Genomic DNA, 21285 nt, shown 5'->3' with positions numbered 1-21285 from the left:
ATGCTACCCTTTCTCCTTAAATCCCTGGCATTCCAGTGTTGGTAAAACAGTGATATGACTAAAGCCTAAGGGTTTGATTCACTAAACCGTGATAGCTCAAATATCACACCTTATGAAAAGATATCACACCTTATCAAAGTTATCACACCTTATGAAAAGATATCACACCTTATCAAAGTTATCACACCTTATCAAAGTTATCACACCTTATGAAAAGATATCACACCTTATCAAAGTTATCACACCTTATGGAAAGATATCACACCTTATCAAAGTTGACACGCCTTATCAGAGTAGCATAGCGAGCGCTACAAACCTGCAGGCGCTCAGGGCAGGACGAGTGCCATTGCCAATTAGCAAGCATAAGTTCGTAGCGCTCGCTATGCTACTCTGATAAGGCGTGTTAACTTTGCTAAGGTGTGATATCTTTTCATAAGGTGTGATATCTTTTCATAAGGTGTGATATCTTTTCATAAGGTGTGATATTTGAGTTATCACGGTTTAGTGAATCAAGCCCTAGATATCAGGAGAAGAAAAAGTTATCAGGAGAGGAGATAAGGGGTCACAGAAATCAATTTAAACTCTAACCATTTCCCACTGTGCTATGTAATCATTCTTCTTGCCATTTCACAACTATGGAAAATGCCATGCACTCCTGTGTTTTTGACACTAGGGGCCCTATGCAATTACCAAGCTCGCCAGCGATAAGCACTGGTGAGTTCTTAAACTATGCGCCAGTAACGACGTCTAATGCAATCGGATTTAACACCCCCGGGGGGCAGTAAAGAACTCACTTGGAAGAGTCCCGGTGGGAGAATATCACCTTGGAGAAAACTCAGGTGAAAAAATGACTGTGTTGCAAACAATATTATAAAACTCTCTCTCAAAACTTTGAGAGCCAATGCACACCAAAAACCGCTAGCGGATGTGCAAACGTTAGCCGTTTTTGAAGATGTCTTTCAGAGCGACTCTAGGCATGTTTAGAAAGATTTTCTAAACATGCCTAGCATGTTTTGGAGGTTTTTGTGTAGCAGATTTTATATTTTGTTACAGTAAAGCTGTAACTGAACAGCTTCTGTAACAAAAATGCATGGAAAACTGCTCTGTTCTAGCTTTTTTCAGAGCGGTGTTCCACTTTCCTATACTTTAAAGGGACACTTAAGTCAAACAAAAAAAATTAGTTTTACTCACCTAGGGCTTCCAATAGCCCACTGCAGCTGTCTGGTACCCTCGTCGTCTCCCTCTGATCCTCCTGGCCCCGCCGGCAGCCACTTCCTGTTTCGGTGACAGGAGCTGACATGCTGGGGACGCAAGTTATTCTTCGCGTTCCCAGACACATTAGCACCCTCTATGCTGCTATATGGTATATGATATATGCTATAGCAGCATAGATGGCCCTATTGTGGCCAGGAACGCGAAGAATCACTCGCGTCCCCAGCCTATCAGCTCCTGTCACCAAAACAGGAAGTGGCTGCCGGCGGGTCCAGGAGGATCGGAGGGAGACGGCGAGGGCACCGGACAGCTGCAGGGGGCTATTGGAAGCCCCAGGTGAGTAAAACTCATTTTTTTTGTTTGACTTAAGTGTCCCTTTAACAGCGAACCAGAAATGCCTCCGAAATCTCAAAAATGCTGCAGTTCGCCACTTTGCATTTGGGGGAAAAACGAGCTGCTCTGGTGTACACCAGCCCATTGACTAACATTAGCCAAGAGGTTTTCCCCCCGAAAACATAAAAACCGCTGGGAACTGCTCTTGGTGTGCACCAGCCCTCAATGCGCACACATACCCATATGCAATAAACATTTTTCTCCTGCATTTTCTCCTAGGTGATAATGTTTCATCTTTTATTTGCAATAGCTTTTCAGCACTCTGCAAATGAAAAATACACCAAAAAGTAAGTGAAAAAGTACTATCAAAATGATTGTATTTTCCTGCTTGCTCGTGGTTAAAAAAAAGATTTTATCGACCAGTTTGAAAACATCACCTAGGAGAAAATTCAGGAGAAAAAATAAATTGCATATGGGCCACTATGCGCATTGCATTTCATGCTCTTTATAATGCACATGTACTGCAATGCATACTGTGGTAATGACAATACAATGTGCACATACTCGCAAAAGTTATTCAGAAATGTGCTGCATACAGCAAGTTAGATAATGTGATCCCTTAACACCCAGAAATGTAAACATGCACTATTTCTGTGGAACACATATTAAACACACCCTCACCTTTACTACTGAACTCACTGCTCCATCTAGATACCACCACTGAAACTGTATATCACCACTGAAGCTAGATACCACCACTGAGACTAGACAGTGCCACTGGAACTAGATACTGCCACTGAAACTTTTAACCCCCACCGAGGCTAGATAACATTACTGAAACTAGACAGTAATACTGGAACTAGATAATGCCACTGAAACTATATACCCCCATTGAAGCTAGATACCACCACTGAGACTTGAGACTAGACAGTGCCACTGGAACGAGATACTGCCACTGAATTTATACACGCCCTTCGAAACTAGATACCACCACTGAGACTAGGCAGTGCTACTGGAACTAGATACTACCACTGAGACTAGACAGTGCTACTGGAACTAGATACCACCACTGAGACTAAGCAGTGGTACTGGAACTAGATACCACCACTGAGTCTAGACAGTCCTACTGGAACTAGATACTGCCACTGAGACTAGACAGTGCTACTGGAACTAGATACCACCACTGAGACTTAGCAGTGCTACTGGAACTAGATACCACCACTGAGACTAGACAGTGCTACTGGAACTAGATACTGCCAGTGGACCTAGAGACTTCTTTCATATAATAACTGAATACAGAAGTTGGAGATAAACATGAACGCATCAGAAAAACTGGCATTGTGATATGCCATATTTGATCTTAAAAGCCCTCTTGCGTGTTATTTTCTGAATGTCTTCTCTGATAAAATAATACACATTACAAATATTACAACTTCACTCTAATATAAAAGCATATGAAAGAGCAAGGCAAAAGATTTTTTATATTTTTTTACGATTATTTATAAGTGAAAGGTAAGAGAATAAATGTAAAGTTGTCTTACAAAAGCAAAGCAGAGAAGCAAAGTAATAGAGATTGTTCATATTTTCTAACAGTGCGCATCCCTGGCAGTAAAATGATATACCTTCTCAGAATATGTAATCACTAGCTGTACGTGTCTCTGCCATTAATATTTTAACGACTCTTACCATACAGTATATCTGCAGAACACCTTAATTTGTCTCGGAGATTAGAGTATGTTCTGGATTAAAATAACAACCTTTCACCTAGTGACCCAGCAGGAGTAATCCAGTCCTGCGATACACAGTTACTGGAAAGATAACTAATCTCTGTGTTTAACACCAAACCATTTTAACATGATGAGGCAACCTGGGGAATGAAACTGCATTTTTCCAGCACCAACATATACAACGGAATGTATAGTAATTTTTTCATTTTTGAATCATTAGTTTATTGTTAAATATTAAAAAACATTAGTTTTACTAGCAAAGATCACATATTCCTATTTCTTTAACTTGACACTTAGGCCTTGTTCCCACAATACGTGCTGCCGTGTGCATTTTGGCAGCGTGTATGGTGTGCGACATGCAAGAACGGTAGAAGTGATTTGACAGCACTTCTACCATTCCCATCATTTGCGCTGCGCTATCACACTGCTGCATGCATTTTTCGAGAATCGCAGCTCTGAACCATTCACTGTAATGAATGGGATCAGCAGCGCAGCACATAGCAGCGTAGATGGCGTGCGATCATACCTGTTGCGTTCCGATTACATAGCTATCTTGCTAATTGATGTGAACGATGCCTAACTTGTTTGACTTGCAAGCTTTGTAAGTACAAGAAAGTCCTCAGTGTGCGTCACTATAGTAAAGATATGACTGTGCCATAAAGAAATATAGGGCGGAAAGCAGGTGCGCATGCTCAAGAGTATTCTTAGCCAAGATAGCTGAGTGGGGCTGTCTCAGTCAAGAATCTAGTGTGTTCCACAAGGTCCATTGAGGCTGCTTCAGTGATCTTTAAACAGGAATTGGTGGCCCAGTCCACTGTTCACCTCCTCACCCTGCCCACATAAGCTGCTTTTTTGTGCGCTATGTTGTCATCCTTTTACCACCTTCATAGAGACAGAATGTGTCGCAGTTGCATAGCAACAAGTCTGCACAGCATTTGAATCCCACAGAGCCACCCACATTGAGTTAAATTCTGGTGACACAAATTTGGCTAAAATTGTGAGTTTGTACACACCTATAGTTATCAGTCTTCAAGTCTGGAGACTTGAATGCTTAAAACTTTACTTACTGAGACCGGTGCTAAGAAAACTGGAGCAGTTGTCTCATGATCAAACAGAATCTTTGGTTACTTCATCATCTGAAACCTTACTGGTTGCAAGAAAGAATTTATTTGCTTCTACTGTACCTTCCATTGCACCTGTTTGGATAAATCATCGCTAAAGACTGAAAGAGTACTTCCAGTGTCAATCACAACATTTCAGAAGCTTTTAGTGCAGATTAAAGCACACTCGACCCAAGGCAAAGCTACCTAAGCTAAGCACAGAGGTATGTTAATGCTGGATCCACATATCTCTGTGCTCTGTACGCTCCTCTCCTCATTCCCTCTGGTCCCCGTAATCACTCCTTGAAAATTTTGACTTTTGGCTATAGTCAAATTTTTAAACAGGAAGAAGCAGGTGTGTGGTGATGTTTCTTCCTATCACCCTCCCATAACCTCCTTTCACCCCCATTCACTCTCCTTAACCTCCCTAGTGTTCTGGAAGAGCTAGGCTGATCTGAATAATTTTTTTTTGAAACACGCAGCTAGCACTTTGCTAGCTGCGTGTTTCTCCGATCGCCGCCGAGCCGCCGTTAGCCGCCGAGTAATAGGGCCCCCCCCAGACCCTGTGCGTAGCCTGGCCAATCAGTGACAGGCAGCGCTGAGGGGTGGATCGGCTCTCCCTATGATGTCACGACGTCGATGACATCATTCCGTTCGGGGAAAACCCTCGAGGAAATCCTGTTCAGAACGGGATTTCCTGATGGGCGTAGGCGCCGGCGGCGATCGGAAAGGTAGGTGGGAATTGGCAAGGAGCGGGGTATCATGTAGCTAGCACTAGGCTAGCTACATGATTAAAAAAAATTAGGTCTAAAAAACCATGCGCAGCCGTGCGGCTGCGCATAATCAGAATGCCCAGCAGGTTAAAGGACAACTGTAGTGAGAGTGATATGGAGGCTGCCTCATTTATTTCCTTTTAAGCAATACTATTTCCCTGGCTGTCCTGCTAATCCTCTGCCTCTAATGCTTTTAGCCATAGACCCTGAACAACCATGCAGCATATCAGGTGTTTCTGACATTACTGTCAGATCTGACAAACGAGCTGCATGCTTGTTTCTGGTGTTATTTAGACACTACTGCAGCCACATAGAACAGCAGGGCTGCCAGGCAACTAGTAACTCTTAAAAGTAAAAAAATACGGCAGTCTCCATATACCTCACACTTCAGTTGTCGTTTAAGAGGACAAAATAGGAGGGTGATGGGAGATAACATGACAGCAAGCCGACCTCTTTCTGTCTGAAAATTTCACTTTAGCCAAAAGTCAAATTTTTCAAGGCATGTTTACGGGAACTAGGGGGAATGAGAAGAGGTACGGACAACCCACAGAGGTATGTGGTTCCAGCATGAGTATACTTCTGTGCTTAGCTTACTTAGCTTGTCCACAGGTCAGGTATCCTTAACAAATGTGTCATGGTATATATACGTGTCATGCCAGCGCAGTTTAGGTATACCCTCCACCCAGCCGGGATTATACTTACACTAACAGACCATGGTAATGTCATGGTTCCTGCTTGCAGAGTAAAAGTCTATGTGTCACAAACATTTACAGTTTAATTGTTCAGTATAAAGACCTGAAAAGGATTGGGAACCGCCGAGCTATGGGTGGGCTGTTATTGGTGGCATTAGAATTCTTCCTCTCCATCTTATTCACTGGAAATGTGGACATACAAATGCCATAAAATAACATTGTAGCATGGATATTTCAGTTCCCTAACCAGTGGCAATCACAGGTAAGAAGTCCTTTGTACCATGTTAACCAAACATGAGTAAAAAATGTAATTATATTGATCATCTGTCAAAATAATATTTTTTTTAGAGTGAACTGAAAAAACACAGTTCCGACTGATGGAACACTATGACCTTCAGATATATAAAACATTTACCAATGAAAGATTTCTATTTTTTTAGAGTGAACTGAAAAAACACAGTTCCGACTGATGGAACACTATGACCTCCAGATATATAAAACATTTACCAATGAAAGATTTCTTGTAGTGGTTCTTAATCTAATGCTACATATATGTATCAGGTAAAGTTTTAAAACTAAAAAAGAACTGAAGGAAAAAAGTGGAGCCATGGCCAGAGCTATGAATCAAGGGTAGTTGTTTAATGAGACAAGTGTTCTGATTGGTTGCTCTAGACAACTAATAAAATGTGTTAATATGTTTCATTATCTTGTGTATTACCTGGTTGTACAGTGCACATAGGTGTAGAGCACTGTTCCCTGATGCATTCTGTGCTCTCATATCTGCTCCATAAAACAGAAGATGCTCCAGGTGCTGAACATGTCCATAGCGGCAGGCCTGGGAAACACACCAGAAAAGGACAAGTTTAGATACAATAATCTCCTGTAAGTCCACCACGGGAGGAAATGTAAGCAGGGTGTTCAAGATTTAAGTGGCAACAAGTTGCAAGACCACTTTGCATTATGTTTAAACAATTCAATACATTCATTAAATCATATGTTCTTTACAAACATGAAATATATGTGATCACCTCATTATGTGAAAATCTGGTCATTTGGTTTTTCCTGAATTTTCTCCCAGGAGTTACATTTTTATCTAATGTACAAAATAATTTCTCTGTACCTAAACATTAAAAAAGTGCTGAAAATTACACAAAGAATCCATACATCTCCAGTGACAAAACTAAGGAGAAAAGTTAATTGAATAAGGGCCAATGAGTCTCACTGCCCATGGACAGGATATGTGACCATGGACACTGTCTGGCTATATCTATAAATATAGTATGATAATAAACATCTACACCACCAAATTGTAAAAAGCAGTAGGCCACTGAATGATTCATAGTGTAGGAACAATATAGCTGGTATTCACCTATGGCCACATATGATTCATACAGAAGAAACAGTATAGTTGTCCATACAAAGTATAAAAGTATTCTTCAACACGTTCTAAAAGGCAGAATTCCAAACGGGCCTAGATCATAAGCAAGGACACGCTAGGTGGGTTCTGTGTGTGTTTGTGCATGTGCGTGTATATATATATATATATATATATATATAGAGAGAGAGAGAGAGAGAGAGAGAGAGAGAGAGAGAGAGAAAGAGAGAAAGAATTTTGCAGCTATCCTGGGAGATGAGGCCAAATGGAGACATATTTCTTATCATGGTAGTCTACGACCAATCTTAGTCTAGTCTTCTACATATCAGTTGTCTTGTGTCTCCTGACTACAGTCATGTACAGTATGTTTCCTCATTAAGATTTCATCTCACCTGGTGAATCTCCTGCCAGCCATTTTCATCTTCGCAGCCAAGATTGGCATAGTCCCGAAGCAGAAGCTCACAGCAGTATGGATCTCCCCCCACCATGGCACTGTGGTAGAGTGGAGTGAGACCACGACTGTCTTTGTAGTCTGGGGAAGCACCTAGATCCAAGAGGGTCTGAGCACGCCACAGGATGGATTCGGTGCAGTCACAAGATAGTATGAAATGAAAAAACAAACAAATATTCATGTATAAAAACAGAAGGGGGTTATGTATATACTAAAGAAACTGCAGGTAGGGCAACAACACATTGATATGATAAATACAATTATTGAAAAAGGCATTCTATCCACTGTAAGCTTGTAAAGTGTATTTCCAGTTTTGCATCGCCTTACAACCTATTTTGTGATTTAATGTTACCCTTTCTCAATTCAGCCTGAAACCCGCTTTGTAAGTACCTGCTTCATGCATGCAGGTCAGTGTGGTCACAGCTCCCGGGAATCTCTGCATTCAGCCGAATGGCAGACGTACAATTCAGTGTCAGCCTGGCTCAGTCGAGGAGCGACAAAGCAAAGCAAATGGTAGATAATATTTAGAAACACTTGATGCCACCTTTGCAAAGCTTATACTTGACCTAAAGGACATTTCTTGTTAAACATTTTCAATGAAAATGAAGATACACCATAAGATGTATTTTCTGATGAAAACCACTTAAATGACAACTGTAGCGAGAGGTATATGGAGGCTGCCATATTTATTTCCTTTTAAGCAATACCAATTGCATGGATATCCTGCTGATCCTCTGTTTCTAACACGTTTAGCCATAGACCCTGAACAAGCATGCAGCAGATCAAGTTTTTCCGACATTATTGTCAGATCTGACAAATTACCTGCATGCTTGTTTCTGGTGTGATTCAGACACTACTGCAGCCAAATAGATCAGCAGGGCTGCCAGGCAACTGATTGTTTAAAAGGAAATAAATATGGCTGCCTCCATATTCTTCTCACTTCAGTTACCCATTAACCTCTTCAGGACCACAGGCTTTACCCCCCTAAAGACCAGGCCATTTTGTGTGAAATAGGCCACTGCGGCTTTAAGGCCAAGCTGCAGGGCCGCACGACACAGCACACAAGTGATTCCCCCCCACCCCCCACCCCACCCCACCAACAAAGCTCTCTGTTGGTGGGGTCTGATCACCCCCAGGTTTGTTAATTTGTTTTAATAAATATTTACTGTGTGTTTTTTTAATGACATTTTTGTTTTGTTTTTCTTATGCAAATTACCCTCCCTCCCCCGTCTGCAATCGCCGCTCGGAGACTGAAGGTGGAGCTCCGCCCACCAAGCAGGAGATGCGTGCGCACCCTGCGCGCGATCTCCTGCAAAACAGAGCCCCAGGACTTTACGCCAATTGTCGTTAGGCGGTCCTGGGGTTGCCGCCGCGGCCACGCCCAACGGCGTTACGCGGTCGGCAAGTAGGAATCAAACTAAAAAACAGCTTTCAGCTTTGAATGTATTGCATCCACAGCATTATAAATAGATATACTCCATCCTCCATCATTGATTCAAATTTTTTTTCGATAAGTGGGTTGCTGCATCAAATTCAGGCTACCACCATCTTTAAAAACCCAAAACACATGAAAATGAAAACACAAACTTATTCTATGCTTCTGCAATTTTATTTGCTTTTGCAATTCTGGGAGCTTGGGTAGTAGTCCCAGCATGCAACACGATAGGGGGTAATTTAGCCTGCAATACGTTGAATCAATGTTTATACTTTAATAAAAAAGAGGAAAAATGTTTTTCATATTAAACTTCACTGTAAATGTACAGTAGAGCAAGGCTTGATCAGTTTTTAGTTTGGGTCTGCTTTAAAGCCTAATGCTATAAAATGAGAAGTCTTCCTTTTGGCAGTTTTCACTTTAAATTCACAATCAGATTTACAAAAATAAAAAAAAATACTTATGACTCTGAATGGTCATTTGGAGAGAAAACAAAATAAAATATTCTCTGTATAGCATCAGAATCTAGATCCATATTTCAAGTATTACATCATTTCTCAGGTGTCTAGGCACTGCCATTCCTCAGAGCAGGATGGTAGCCTATGGCTTATCTATACATACTGTATGTACTGTGCATGTTGGATTATAACATTATACACCTTTCAGGGTTAAGCAGCACTCACCATCAGTACGGCATGGTTGCGGTATCGCACCGCTTTGTGCAGAGCCGTTAGCCCCTCGCGAGTTCTGAAGTCGAGATGCGCACCACCACTTCGTAGAATTTTCACCATATCTGCTCCTCCTTCCAGTTGTGAAGCAAGGGTGAGAGGGCATTCTGCAGGGGGGGGAGGGAACACAGGATAATGCCATCTAGATTTACGACTTTATGCTGTTTTGTTTAGTTTTGCATTAATTGCCATTTAGTGAATTTATCAAATACTTCAACTGTTACATAAATTATCACTTACTATCTATATTGAAAATTGGTGACGTACCTCTGAAAAAACTATAAGATTTGACAATGCTGATTAATGCTTTCCTTTTGGAAGGGTGTTTAAGGCGGTTAAGATCATCTGAGGCAGGGCTGTCCAACTCCAGTCTCCGAGGGCCAAGCTACTTCGTTCTGATGCCTGGGGATAGGGAGCACCAGGCTACTTAGTTCTGATACCTGGGGGGTGGGGAGCACCAGGCTACTCAGTACTGATACATGGGGGTGGGGAGCACCAGGCTACTTAGTTCTGATACTTGGGGGTGGGGAGCACCAGGCTACTTAGTTCTGATACCTGGGGGTGGGGAGCACAAGGCTACTTAGTTCTGATACCTGGGGGTGGGGGAGCACCAGGCTACTTAGTTCTGATACCTGGGGGCGAGGAGCACCAGGCTACTTAGTACTGATACCTGGGGATGGGGAGCACCAGGCTACTCAGTTCTGATACTCAGTACTGATACATGGGGGTGGGGAGCACCAGGCTACTTAGTTCTGATACCTGGGGATGGGGAGCACTGGGCTACTCAGTTCTGATACCTGGGGGTGGGGAGCACAAGGCTACTCAGTACTGATACATGGGGGTGGGGAGCACCAGGCTACTTAGTTCTAATACCTGGGGATAGGGAGCACTAGGCTACTCAGTACTGATACATGGGGGTGGGGAGCACCAGGCTACTTAGTTCTGATACTTGGGGGTGGGGAGCACCAGGCTACTTAGTTCTGATACCTGGGGGTGGGGAGCACAAGGCTACTTAGTTCTGATACCTGGGGGTGGGGGAGCACCAGGCTACTTAGTTCTGATACCTGGGGGCGAGGAGCACCAGGCTACTTAGTACTGATACCTGGGGATGGGGAGCACCAGGCTACTCAGTTCTGATACTCAGTACTGATACATGGGGGTGGGGAGCACCAGGCTACTTAGTTCTGATACCTGGGGATGGGGAGCACTAGGCTACTCAGTTCTGATACCTGGGGGTAGGGAGCACCAGGCTACTTAGTTCTGATACCTGGGGGTGGGGATCACAAGGCTACTCAGTTCTGATACCTGGGGATAGGGAGCACTAGGCTACTCAGTACTGATACATGGGGGTGGGGAGCACCAGGCTACTTAGTTCTGATACCTGGGGGTGGGGAGCACCAGGCTACTTAGTTCTGATACCTGGGGGTGGGGAGCACTAGGCTACTCAGTTCTGATACCTGGGGGTGGGGAGCACCAGGCTACTCAGTTCTGATACCTGGGGGTGGGGAGCACCAGGCTACTCAGTTCTGATACCTGGGGGGTGGGGAGCACAAGGCTACTCAGTTCTGATACCTGGGGGTGGGGAGCACCAGGCTACTTAGTTCTAATACCTGGGGATAGGGAGCACTAGGCTACTCGGTTCTGATACCTGGGGGTGGGGAGCACCAGGCTACTTAGTTCTGATACCTGGGGTGGGGATCACCAGGTTCCTTAATTCTGATACCTGGGGTGGGGATCACCAGGTTCCTTAATTCTGATACCTGGGGGTGGGGAGCAACAGAATTGGAGAATAACCATGCATCACCTGATAAACTGAAAATATAGGTTGTATGTCTTTCTGGCTGGCATCCTGATCTTGGCTTTATGACTTAGTGAGCTGCTGGCATGGAAGGAGCATGCAACGAGTCTGAATCACATAAAGCACGGTTGTTTCAGAGTCAACTACAGGATGACTGTCCAGGAGCTTAAATGCAGACATCAAACCAACAAGCGTTGATTCCGGTGATACCTTTAACCACTTAAGGACTGCAGTCTTAAAACCCCTTAAAGGGGAACTGAAGAAAGAGGTATATGGAGGCTGCCATGTTTATTTCCTTCAGTTGCCTGGCAGCCCTGCTGGTCTATTTCTCTGCAGTAGTATCTGAATAACACCAGAAACAAGCATGCAGCTAGTCTTGTCAGATCTGACTTTAAAATAGGAAACACCTGATCTGCTGCATGCTTGTTCAGGGGCTATGGCTAATAGTATTAGAGGCAGAGGATCAGCAGGGCTGCCAGGCAACTGGTATTGTTTAAAAGGAAATAAACATGGCAGCCTCCATATACCTCTCTCTTCAGTTCCCCTTTAAGGACCAGACACTTTTTTTTTCCATTCAGACTTTAACGGTTTATTGCTCGGTCATACAACCTACTATCTAAATGAATTTTACCTCCTTTTCTTGTCACTAATACAGCTTTCTTTTGGTGCTATCGTGGTTGGGGTGTCTTGGCACCCTATGGAAAAAAATACAGGAGACAAAAAAGGGAGCCCGATCGTGCAGTATGTCAATAGTAGGTGTGTGGAGAAATCAATTGATTGAAAGGGCTACTCACAAAGGAGGGTTGCAAGGGGCAACCGACCACAGGAAGCAGGTGGAGACCATAAACCCGACTCCACTCGGGGTGGTCCTGGACGGACCTGGTTGAGGTCGCTCTCTTAGATGAAAAAGGATGGACAAAACATTAACCGTGGTAAAACAACGGGTGTTCTGTCACCACCCCTCGGACAAAACATGTACGGGGGTATAACTATGCACAATAAGGGAAAGAGGCGCCAAATAGGCTCCCTATGCTACATGATTTCTGTCATTTGGCACTGTATTGGCCTGAGGAAGCGGGCTTTAGACCCGCGAAACGCGTTGCCTGTGCTCAAATAAAAATCTTTTGTAAGTTTACAGAGATTTCGTCATTGAGGTAAGATACCTCATTTTTCTTTTTCGTTTTTAAACTGGTTTTAAAAGCTTTTATTCAAATCAGGGCGCCTCTTTCCCTTATTGTGTTCTTTTGGTGCTATTTGATTGCTGCTGTGATTTTTAATTTTTATTATATTCATCAAAAAAGACATGAATTTTGTCAAAAAAATGTTTTTTTTTAACTTTCTGTGCTGACATTTTTCAAATAAAGTAAAATTTCTATATACATTTTTGTCTAAATTTATAGTGCTACATGTCCTTGATTAAACAAAATCCAATAAGTGTATATTTATTGGTTTGCGTAAAAGTTATAGCGTTTACAAACTATGGTGCCAAAAGTGAATTTTCCCATTTTGAAGCATCTCTGACTTTACTGAGCACCTGTCATGTTTCTTGAGGTGCAAGAATTCCAAGATAGTATAAATACCCCCAAATGAGCCATTTTGGAAAGAAGACATCCCAAAGTATTCACTAAGAGGCATGATGCATTCATAGAAGATTTTATTTTTTGTCACAAGTTAGCAGAAAATGACACTTTGTGTCGATAAAAAAAAATTTCCACTTCTGCTAACTTCGCCGTGCTCAGGGGAAATAGTATAATGTGTTTTGGGGTGTATTTTTACACATACCCATGCTGGGTGGGAGAAATATCTCTGTAAATGAGATTTTTTTTTTCACACAAATGTCCATTTACAGAGATATTTCTCCCACCCAGCATGGGTATGTGTAAAAATACACCCCAAAACACATTATACTACTTCTCCTGAGCACGGCAATACCACATGTGTGACACTTTTTTGCAGCCTAGGTGCGCTAAGGGGCCCAAAGTCCTATGAGTACCTTTCAGTAGGAGACCTTAGGCAAGTCTCCCTAACACTGCTACTGCCTATAGAGCGCGTCCTAGTGGCGCGATATAAATGTTATTTGTCTTTTCTTGACTTGTGACAAAAAAATAAAATCTTCTATGAACGCATCATACACCTAACAGAATACCTTGGGGTGTCTTCTTTCTAAAATGGGGTCATTTGTGGGGTTCCTATACTGCCCTGGCATTTTAGGGTCCAAAACCGTGAGGAGTAGTCTGGAAACCAAATGCCTCAATATGACTGTTCAGGGGTATAAGCATGTGCAAATTTTGTTGACAGGTGGTCTATGAGGGGCCGAATTTTCTGGAACCGGTCATAAGCAGGGTGACCTCTTAGATGACAGGTTGTATTGGCACTGAAGTGCAGGAAGCGCAGGATGTTCTCAAATCGTGACCTGGACATGGCAGCAGAGAACATGGGCATGTGATGTATTGGGTGCGTAGACCAATAAGACCGCAATACATTCTTTTTGACTAGACCCATGTTAAGGAGAAGGCCCCAAAAAATGTTACGTTCGGAAACTTGGAGTGGTTTCCACCGAAAAGGCTGGGCATGGTAGCTTCTTGGATTGGCGGTTACGTATTGTGTGGCATAACGGTTGGTCTCAGCCACAATTAAGTCGTACCAGCAGTGATCAGAAACAAAAAATTCTGTCACTGCGGTGGGGCGGGTGAGGGTTTGGCCGGGTGATCAGGAGCCTGCAGGGAGAAGATTAGGGCCTGATCTGATGGATAGGAGTGCTAGGGGGTGACAGGTGGTGACAGGAGGTGATTGATGGGTGTCTCAGGGGGTGATTAGAGGGGAGAATAGATGCAATCAATGCACTGGGAAGGTGATCGGAAGGGGGTCTGAGGGGGATCTGAGGGTTTGGCCAAGTAATCAGGAGCCCACACGGGGCAAATTAGGGCCTGATCTGATGGGTAGGAATGCTAGGGGTGGCAGGTGGTGACAGGAGGTGATTGATGGGTGTCTCAGGGTGTGATTAGAAGGGGGGATAGATGCAAGCAATGCACTGGGGGTGATCAGGGGGGTCTGAGGGCGATCTGAGGGTGTGGGCGGGTAATTGGGTGCCCGCAAGGGGCAGATTAGGGTCTGATCTGATGGGTATGATGGGTAGCAGTGACAGGTGGTAACGGGGTGATTGATGGGTGATCAGTGGGTGATTAGAGGGGAGAACAGATGTAAATAATGCACTGGGGAGGTGATCCGAGGGGGTCTGAGGGTGATCTGAGGGTGTGGGCGGGTGTTTGGGTGCCCGCAAGGGGCAGATTAGGGTCTGATCTGATGGTTAGCAGTGACAGGTGGTGACAGGGGGTGACGGGGTGATTTATAGGTGATCAGGGTGTGATTAGAGGGGAAAATAGATGGAAGCAATGCACTGGCAAGGTGATCAGGGGGGGTCTGAGGGCAATCTGAGGGTGTGGGCGGGTGATTGGATGCCCGCAAGGGGCAGATTAGGGTCTGATCTGATGGGTAGCAGTGACAGGTGGTGACAGGGGGTGACGGGGTGATTGATAGGTGATCAGTAGGTGATTACAAGGGAAAATATATGCAAGCAATGCACTGGCGAGTTGATCAGAGGGGGTCTGAGGGTGATCTGAGGGTGTGGGCGGGTGACTGGGTGCCCGCAAGGGGCAGATTATGGTCTGATCTGATGGGTAGCAGTGACAGGTGGTGACGGGGCGATTGATGGGTGATCAGTGGGTGATTAGAGGGGAGAACAGATGTAAACAATGCACTTCGGAGGTGATCTGAAGGCGGGTCTGCGGGCGATCTGAGGGTGTGGGCGGGTGATCAGGTGCCCGCAAGGGGCAGGTTAGGGTCTGATCTGATGGGTGGCAGTGACAGGTGGTGATAGGGGGTGATTGATGGGTAATTGACAGGTGATCAGTGGGTGATTACAGGGGAGAATAGATGTATACAGTACACAGGGTGGGGGGGGTCTGGAGAGGATCTGAGGGTGTGGAGGGGTGATCAGGAGCCCCAAGGGGGCAGTTTAGGACCTAATCTAAAAATAGCGTTGACAGATAGTGACAGGGAGTGATTAATGGGTGATTAGGGGGGTGATTGGGTGCAAACAGGGGTCTGAGGGGGTGATCAGGGGTGTATGAGGGGTGCTGTGGGCGATCAGGGGGCAGGATCCCGATCTCGATCACTGGGACCACCAGGGCAGGAGGCAGCCTGTATAATACGCTTTGTATACATTACAAAGCGTATTATACGCTTTCCATGCGGCAGATCGGGGGTTAACAACCCGCCGGCTCTGCTAATTGGCCGTCGGGTTGACGTTGCGGGTGGGCGGAGCCTAATGCCGGCAGACGCGCGCAATCCCTGGCTTTTTGGTCCCCCAGGAGCGGACGCCGATGGACGTTAGGCGGTCCTGGGCGTGCCACTTTGCCGACACCCATAGGCAGTGGGCGGTCGGCAAGTGGTTAATGACTAACTTTACATGGTTTATTGCAAGCTTTTGAAACATTGTTTTTTTCTTCAGGCCTTATACAGAACTGTATCAGAACCGTACAATAAGAAGTTTTGAATCACGTACAGACTTATATATGATTCTGTCCAGGAGCTTGAAACTTTAAAATAGAATCTAATTTAGCTATTTTTTTTTTCATTTCACCAAATATGAGTCTGTGAAATCCTGTTAATTTCTATGCAGTAAATAATCATATATTACCTTGTTAAAGACATGCTCTCCCTCTTCCTCTCTCTCTCTGTCATTGCACTAAAGCTTTGTCTCTATACAAAGGATAATAGAATGGATTTTATCCATAATGAACAAGCTACAGACCTACTCAGAAGCCTTGGAGGATACAAAACCTGCTCTATCAGGCTGCAGTGTGCTGTACCCACCCCCAGATTATACTCAAGCTAAATCAATGGCAGTTCTGAATATAACACACTCCTGAATCTGCTATTGCAATATACGTTCATTGATTAACCTTACATGCCAATTCTGTCTTTACAAAGAACTATTATAACATTTACAGCAGAAAATACTATGTAATATAATATTACTAAAAATTATCTTTATTTTTTTTTCTTACTGAGAAGCCAGATATGTCTTTATAGCTTGCAAAAGAAAAACGGATTTTTGGTAGCCAGGGCTGTTCCTACTGCACATTCTGCTCCTATAACTGGCTCATTTATTTTCCCATTGTAGAGCTGAGGCAGAGGCGTCCGAGCCATTAGGCAGCTATAAATATTCGCCTAAGGCGACAGGAAGAGGCAAGGGCGCTTCTGCACTGAGTAGTGAGAGAAGAAATGCCTCTCAGCTGACTCAGGTGTCAGTTTACACAGCAGCAGCAGCGGGGCTGACTGGACTTCAGCTCAATGATTCAAAGAACCACAGTAATGAATGAGTCAGTGAGAGAAGGCACTCATCCTAGTCAGGGATCCGAGGAGTACAGCATCATCAGCTCCTGAGTCCGACTCCTGAGAATTCAGTCCCTCTCTCTCTGCTACTGGTAACTGCCTGGATGTAGAGACTGTGTAGCAGCCAGGCATTGACTTCCCCCGAGGCCGCCTTTCATTCAATGATTTAGGGTTGGTCCTGTGTCTGCTGTATTCAGGTTTGTTGATGTAAGGCAATGTAAAATACTAGGCTAGCTGATAAAAGTGCAATTAGAGGGCAGGCTAGCTGGTAAATATACACAGCATGATGTAGAACTCGTCTGGAGGGTCAGTGGGAAAAAAACTGTCTGGTCTCTCCCCATTGTTATAATGACTGCATGTGCAGATAAGGTCTTAAACAGGTTGAAAAGTTTTGACAGTCCCTAAACTCCAGGAGGGCTGCTTGCTGACTTGTGTAAGAGATTGTCAGGGACAGCAGTCCTATTACCAGCAACTAGTCTCTGTGTAATGTGGGACTGCAATACAGATAAACTGCTCCATCCCAGGCTATTCTCAGTCTCACTCCACTCCTCCTATCTCTGTATGTGTATAGTGTATGTCTACTGTGTGCTGTGTATAGTGTGCTCTGTGTGTGTGTGTGTGTGTGTGTGTGTGTGTGTACTGTGTGTGTGTGTGTGTGTGTGTGTATGTTGTGTGCAGTGTGTGTACTGTGTGTGTGTGTGTGTAGTGTGTGTACTGTGCTGTGCGTGTCTAAAGTGTGTGTGTTTGTGTGTACTGTGTATAGTGTGTATGTTGTGTGCAGTGTGTGTAGTGTGTGTGTGTGTATGTTGTGTGCAGTGTGTGTACTGTGTGTGTGTGTATAGTGTGTGTACTGTGCTGTGCATGTCTAGAGTGTGTGTGTGTGTGTGTGTGTGTACTGTGTATAGTGTGTATGTTGTGTGCAGTGTGTGTACTGTGTGTGTGTGTGTACACTGTGTGTGTGTGTGTGTGTGTGTATAGTGTGTGTGTGTGTGTACACTGTGTGTGGTGTGTGTGAGTGCATGCCGCAATAAGTACATTTTCTGGTGAAACGCTGCTGCATTATGATTTTCGGGGGTCTTGGGGGTGGGGTTCACCACAGGAGTGGTGTTCACCATGAGGGGTGCGGGGTATGGGACTGGGGGCAATCACGGGGGGGGGGGGGGGTGCCACAGGATTTCTCGCCTGGAGTGACAAAATGGCTAGAGACGCCCCTGAGCTGAGGTCAGACTGTAGAACTTCACAGCAACATTTCTTCTATATTGTAAAAATACACGTGGCGTGCCACATGCAACAATAATAACCATGCTCCAAAAGCATTAATGAAAGAGCAGATAAACTGTCATTGACTACTTAATTTTAGAAAGAGCGCTGGCATAATAGACTCTGAAACCTCTAAGCATCTGCAACACCATTTGCTACAACATATTTGAAATCTTTGCAGCAGACTTGAGTTCCACATAAATGACTCTACATTGAACATCTAAGATGGCACAATCAAAAACAATAGCAAGCATTAGACTGGTGAATGCAATCTATTCATTTAAAAATTAAAGGAGTTTTTTTTATGTTTTCCGCACATGGAAACATATTAGATTGACAGCCTATGTTAATCATTGTACTGTTCACATCCTATGAGCGTGAAAAGAATTACCGTAAGTTGCAGTATGCTGCTTTTTTTCCATATACTGTAAGCATGCTGCCACCAAAAAAGTGCCTAGTTTAACAAGTATGTACGCATTAAAAACTGCACGGGAAAAAGACTATGCAAAAATGTGATTCAAGAGGAAATATAGCCCAAAACTGAAAAATTAAGTTAGCGTAAAATGCCAGCAGCTGTGACCCAAAATCACCCTGATAAACACTAGGGAATTGGATATATACGGCAAACAAGATGCATGCTACGTGCCCAAAAACCCCACACTGCTCTATGCTCTACAGATTTTACAGCAAATACAGCTTAGTTTGCTTTTTAAGTCAGTACTTAAAAGCAAACCTGTCTGCTCAATATTTACTGACCACGTGTTGAAGAATGCATCCTCAGGCATCATCTACAGTGAAAGCTGCATGTCAAAACAATTAGCAGTTCCTGAGATACAGTCTGATACAGTAAATTTCACAATATCAGCCATACAGATGGCCCTGTTATCTATCAAGAAAAGGTAAAGATTTCTTATGGAAAAGGGGGTATCGGCTACTGATTGCGATGAAGTTCAATCCTGGGTTCAAGTTTCTCTGTAACATGTAGTGTTACCTACGAACTCTAACACATCTTTCAAACACAACTTTGTTCTAGTACTAGTAGTTCTTTTGTTAGTGTTGTACCACCACAGCAACCCCCACTCAAGTTGCAGGTTACACCCACAGGGCTCCTGATTTATTTAATATCCTCCTGAATCACCTGGACCCGCTATTGTTTTTGCTGCAGAAGGGTGACCTTTAAGTTGGCCATACAGTCATAGATTTGCATCAGGTTCGACCATTAGATACATTTCTGTCAGATGCCTGTCAAGTCGAATCTGACAGGAATCTATCTGATGTGTGCCACACACTAGGAACAGATTTCCAATAGATTTCAGAATTAAATCTATTGGAAATCTACTGGAAATCGATATAAATGCATTACTGGACCATTAGATCCAATGCAACTCTATGGGCCATCGATCTGCTGTCAGTAGCAGATCGACCTATATTTTTTATTCAGTCAGATAAATCAAATCTATCGAAACTGATAGAATCAATTTCCAATCGATCAAATGATTCCATAGAATCAATCGATCGATGGCTGAAATTGACCAGTGTATGAGCCCCTTAAGGCACCAACTTAAGTCTTCTGTTGAGTCATGCTGGAGTTGCATCTCAAAATGCTTGGTCAGTTAATGTCAATATATTTGAAACCCTAATAAACCTAAAACTGAACAAGGCTATTTCTAACAGTAATCAGGTTGATAACTGACACAAAATATAAACTGCGCATACAAAAAGTAGTAGGTAAAAAAACTACTTCACCAACAATATGTGCTTGCCAGGGCAGTAGAACTTGCTTTCTTTCCCTTCTGATTGCAGCTGTTTGGGTTAATGTGTCCATGTGAGACATAAATTAGGGAAGAACAATGGATGCCAGACTACATTTCCCCAAATCCCTGCATTATGCTAGAAACAGTGTGTCTACAAGAGGAGGTGGGACTCTGTAGTTCACAGAAGTAGGTGTAACACATTTTAATCTTCTAATATAGTAACTGTAAGTAAACGGCTTTAGAGATCTTAAAGTGTACCCAAGGCGAACCTAGGGCAAAAAATGAGATCCTTACCTAAGAAGAGGCAAGCAGCCGGATCCACCAAAAGGCTTTCCACTTCCTCCTCATCTTCACTGTTAATGCTTGCAGACCCCGAAAGTAATCCAGCAGGAGATTTTAATCACGACAGATTATGCAGCCACTATAACATATTGCCATGCCTGCACAATAGGTCAGAGCCGCTTAAGCAAAAGTGGCTCCATGCTACTGCACAAGCATGGCTGTACTCACGCAGGAGCAAGACGACCGCGCGTGCAAAAAGAGGAACGATGTTCACCTTGGGTTCACTTGAAGACTACGTGTATAGCTGCACAGTTGCAGCAGGCACAGCTACACACATTTTTTTCTCAGTTTGAAGTCTGTTTCCAAAGGTAATATTTGCTTAATACAAAATAGCCTCCTAAGAGAGGTCAAATTTATAATTTGCACTAATCATTATGGTTGCTTTCAGAATTTGCCATGTTCAATTTTGGGTTTAGTTAGGATTTTAGGGGGCTCAAAAACCCTGATGAACTGCCTAAGCAAGAGGTCTTTCAGATATTCAATTAACATGCTCCTTTTTACTGTTGTTTATCCGAAGACTTTGCATTTATGTAAACCTCGGCAGTCTCGATTCTGCCCGCAGTAACTTGGTTCATGTTCTATCCCTAAAGGCCATGTAAGCCCTGATTCTTCCAGCACTTGTGCTGACCCTGCCAGCTATTATTATTTTGGATTTACATAGGGCCAGCATCTTCCGTGGTGTTGTACAACTGAGAATGCATTGTATATACAAATAAATAACCATGATAGAATGCAGATAATACACATCTGATCGGGCCAGCTACCCTCTTTCCCTGAAAATAAGACCTACCCTGAAAATAAGCCCTAGCTGGAATTTTGAGCATGCTTGAAATATAAGCCCTACCCAGAAAATAAGCCCTAGCGGAAGTTAGAGAGGAGGAAGAGGCAGCCATTAAGTGGGGACACAGTGG

The 21285-nt window shown here is 43.7% G+C and overlaps 1 protein-coding gene across 8 annotated transcripts in view; it reads right to left on the bottom strand.

The window, feature by feature from the left end:
* Positions 1-21285, bottom strand: part of SHANK3 (SH3 and multiple ankyrin repeat domains 3) — a 597458-nt gene that overhangs the window by 236284 nt on the left and 339889 nt on the right. For all 8 annotated transcript variants that reach the window (XM_068275859.1, XM_068275860.1, XM_068275861.1 and 5 more), the window contains 3 exons: positions 9779-9930; positions 7605-7772; positions 6556-6672 (listed from right to left, as the gene is read on the bottom strand). In XM_068275859.1, coding sequence (XP_068131960.1) covers positions 6556-6672; positions 7605-7772; positions 9779-9930 — 437 coding nt within the window. The remainder of the gene's footprint in view (positions 1-6555; positions 6673-7604; positions 7773-9778; positions 9931-21285) is intronic.

The sequence above is a fragment of the Hyperolius riggenbachi genome, chromosome 3, assembly GCF_040937935.1.
Source record: "Hyperolius riggenbachi isolate aHypRig1 chromosome 3, aHypRig1.pri, whole genome shotgun sequence".
NCBI lineage: Eukaryota > Metazoa > Chordata > Amphibia > Anura > Hyperoliidae > Hyperolius > Hyperolius riggenbachi.
The sequence above is the reverse complement of the archived record's forward strand: the minus strand, read 5'-3'. Positions and strand labels throughout refer to the sequence as shown.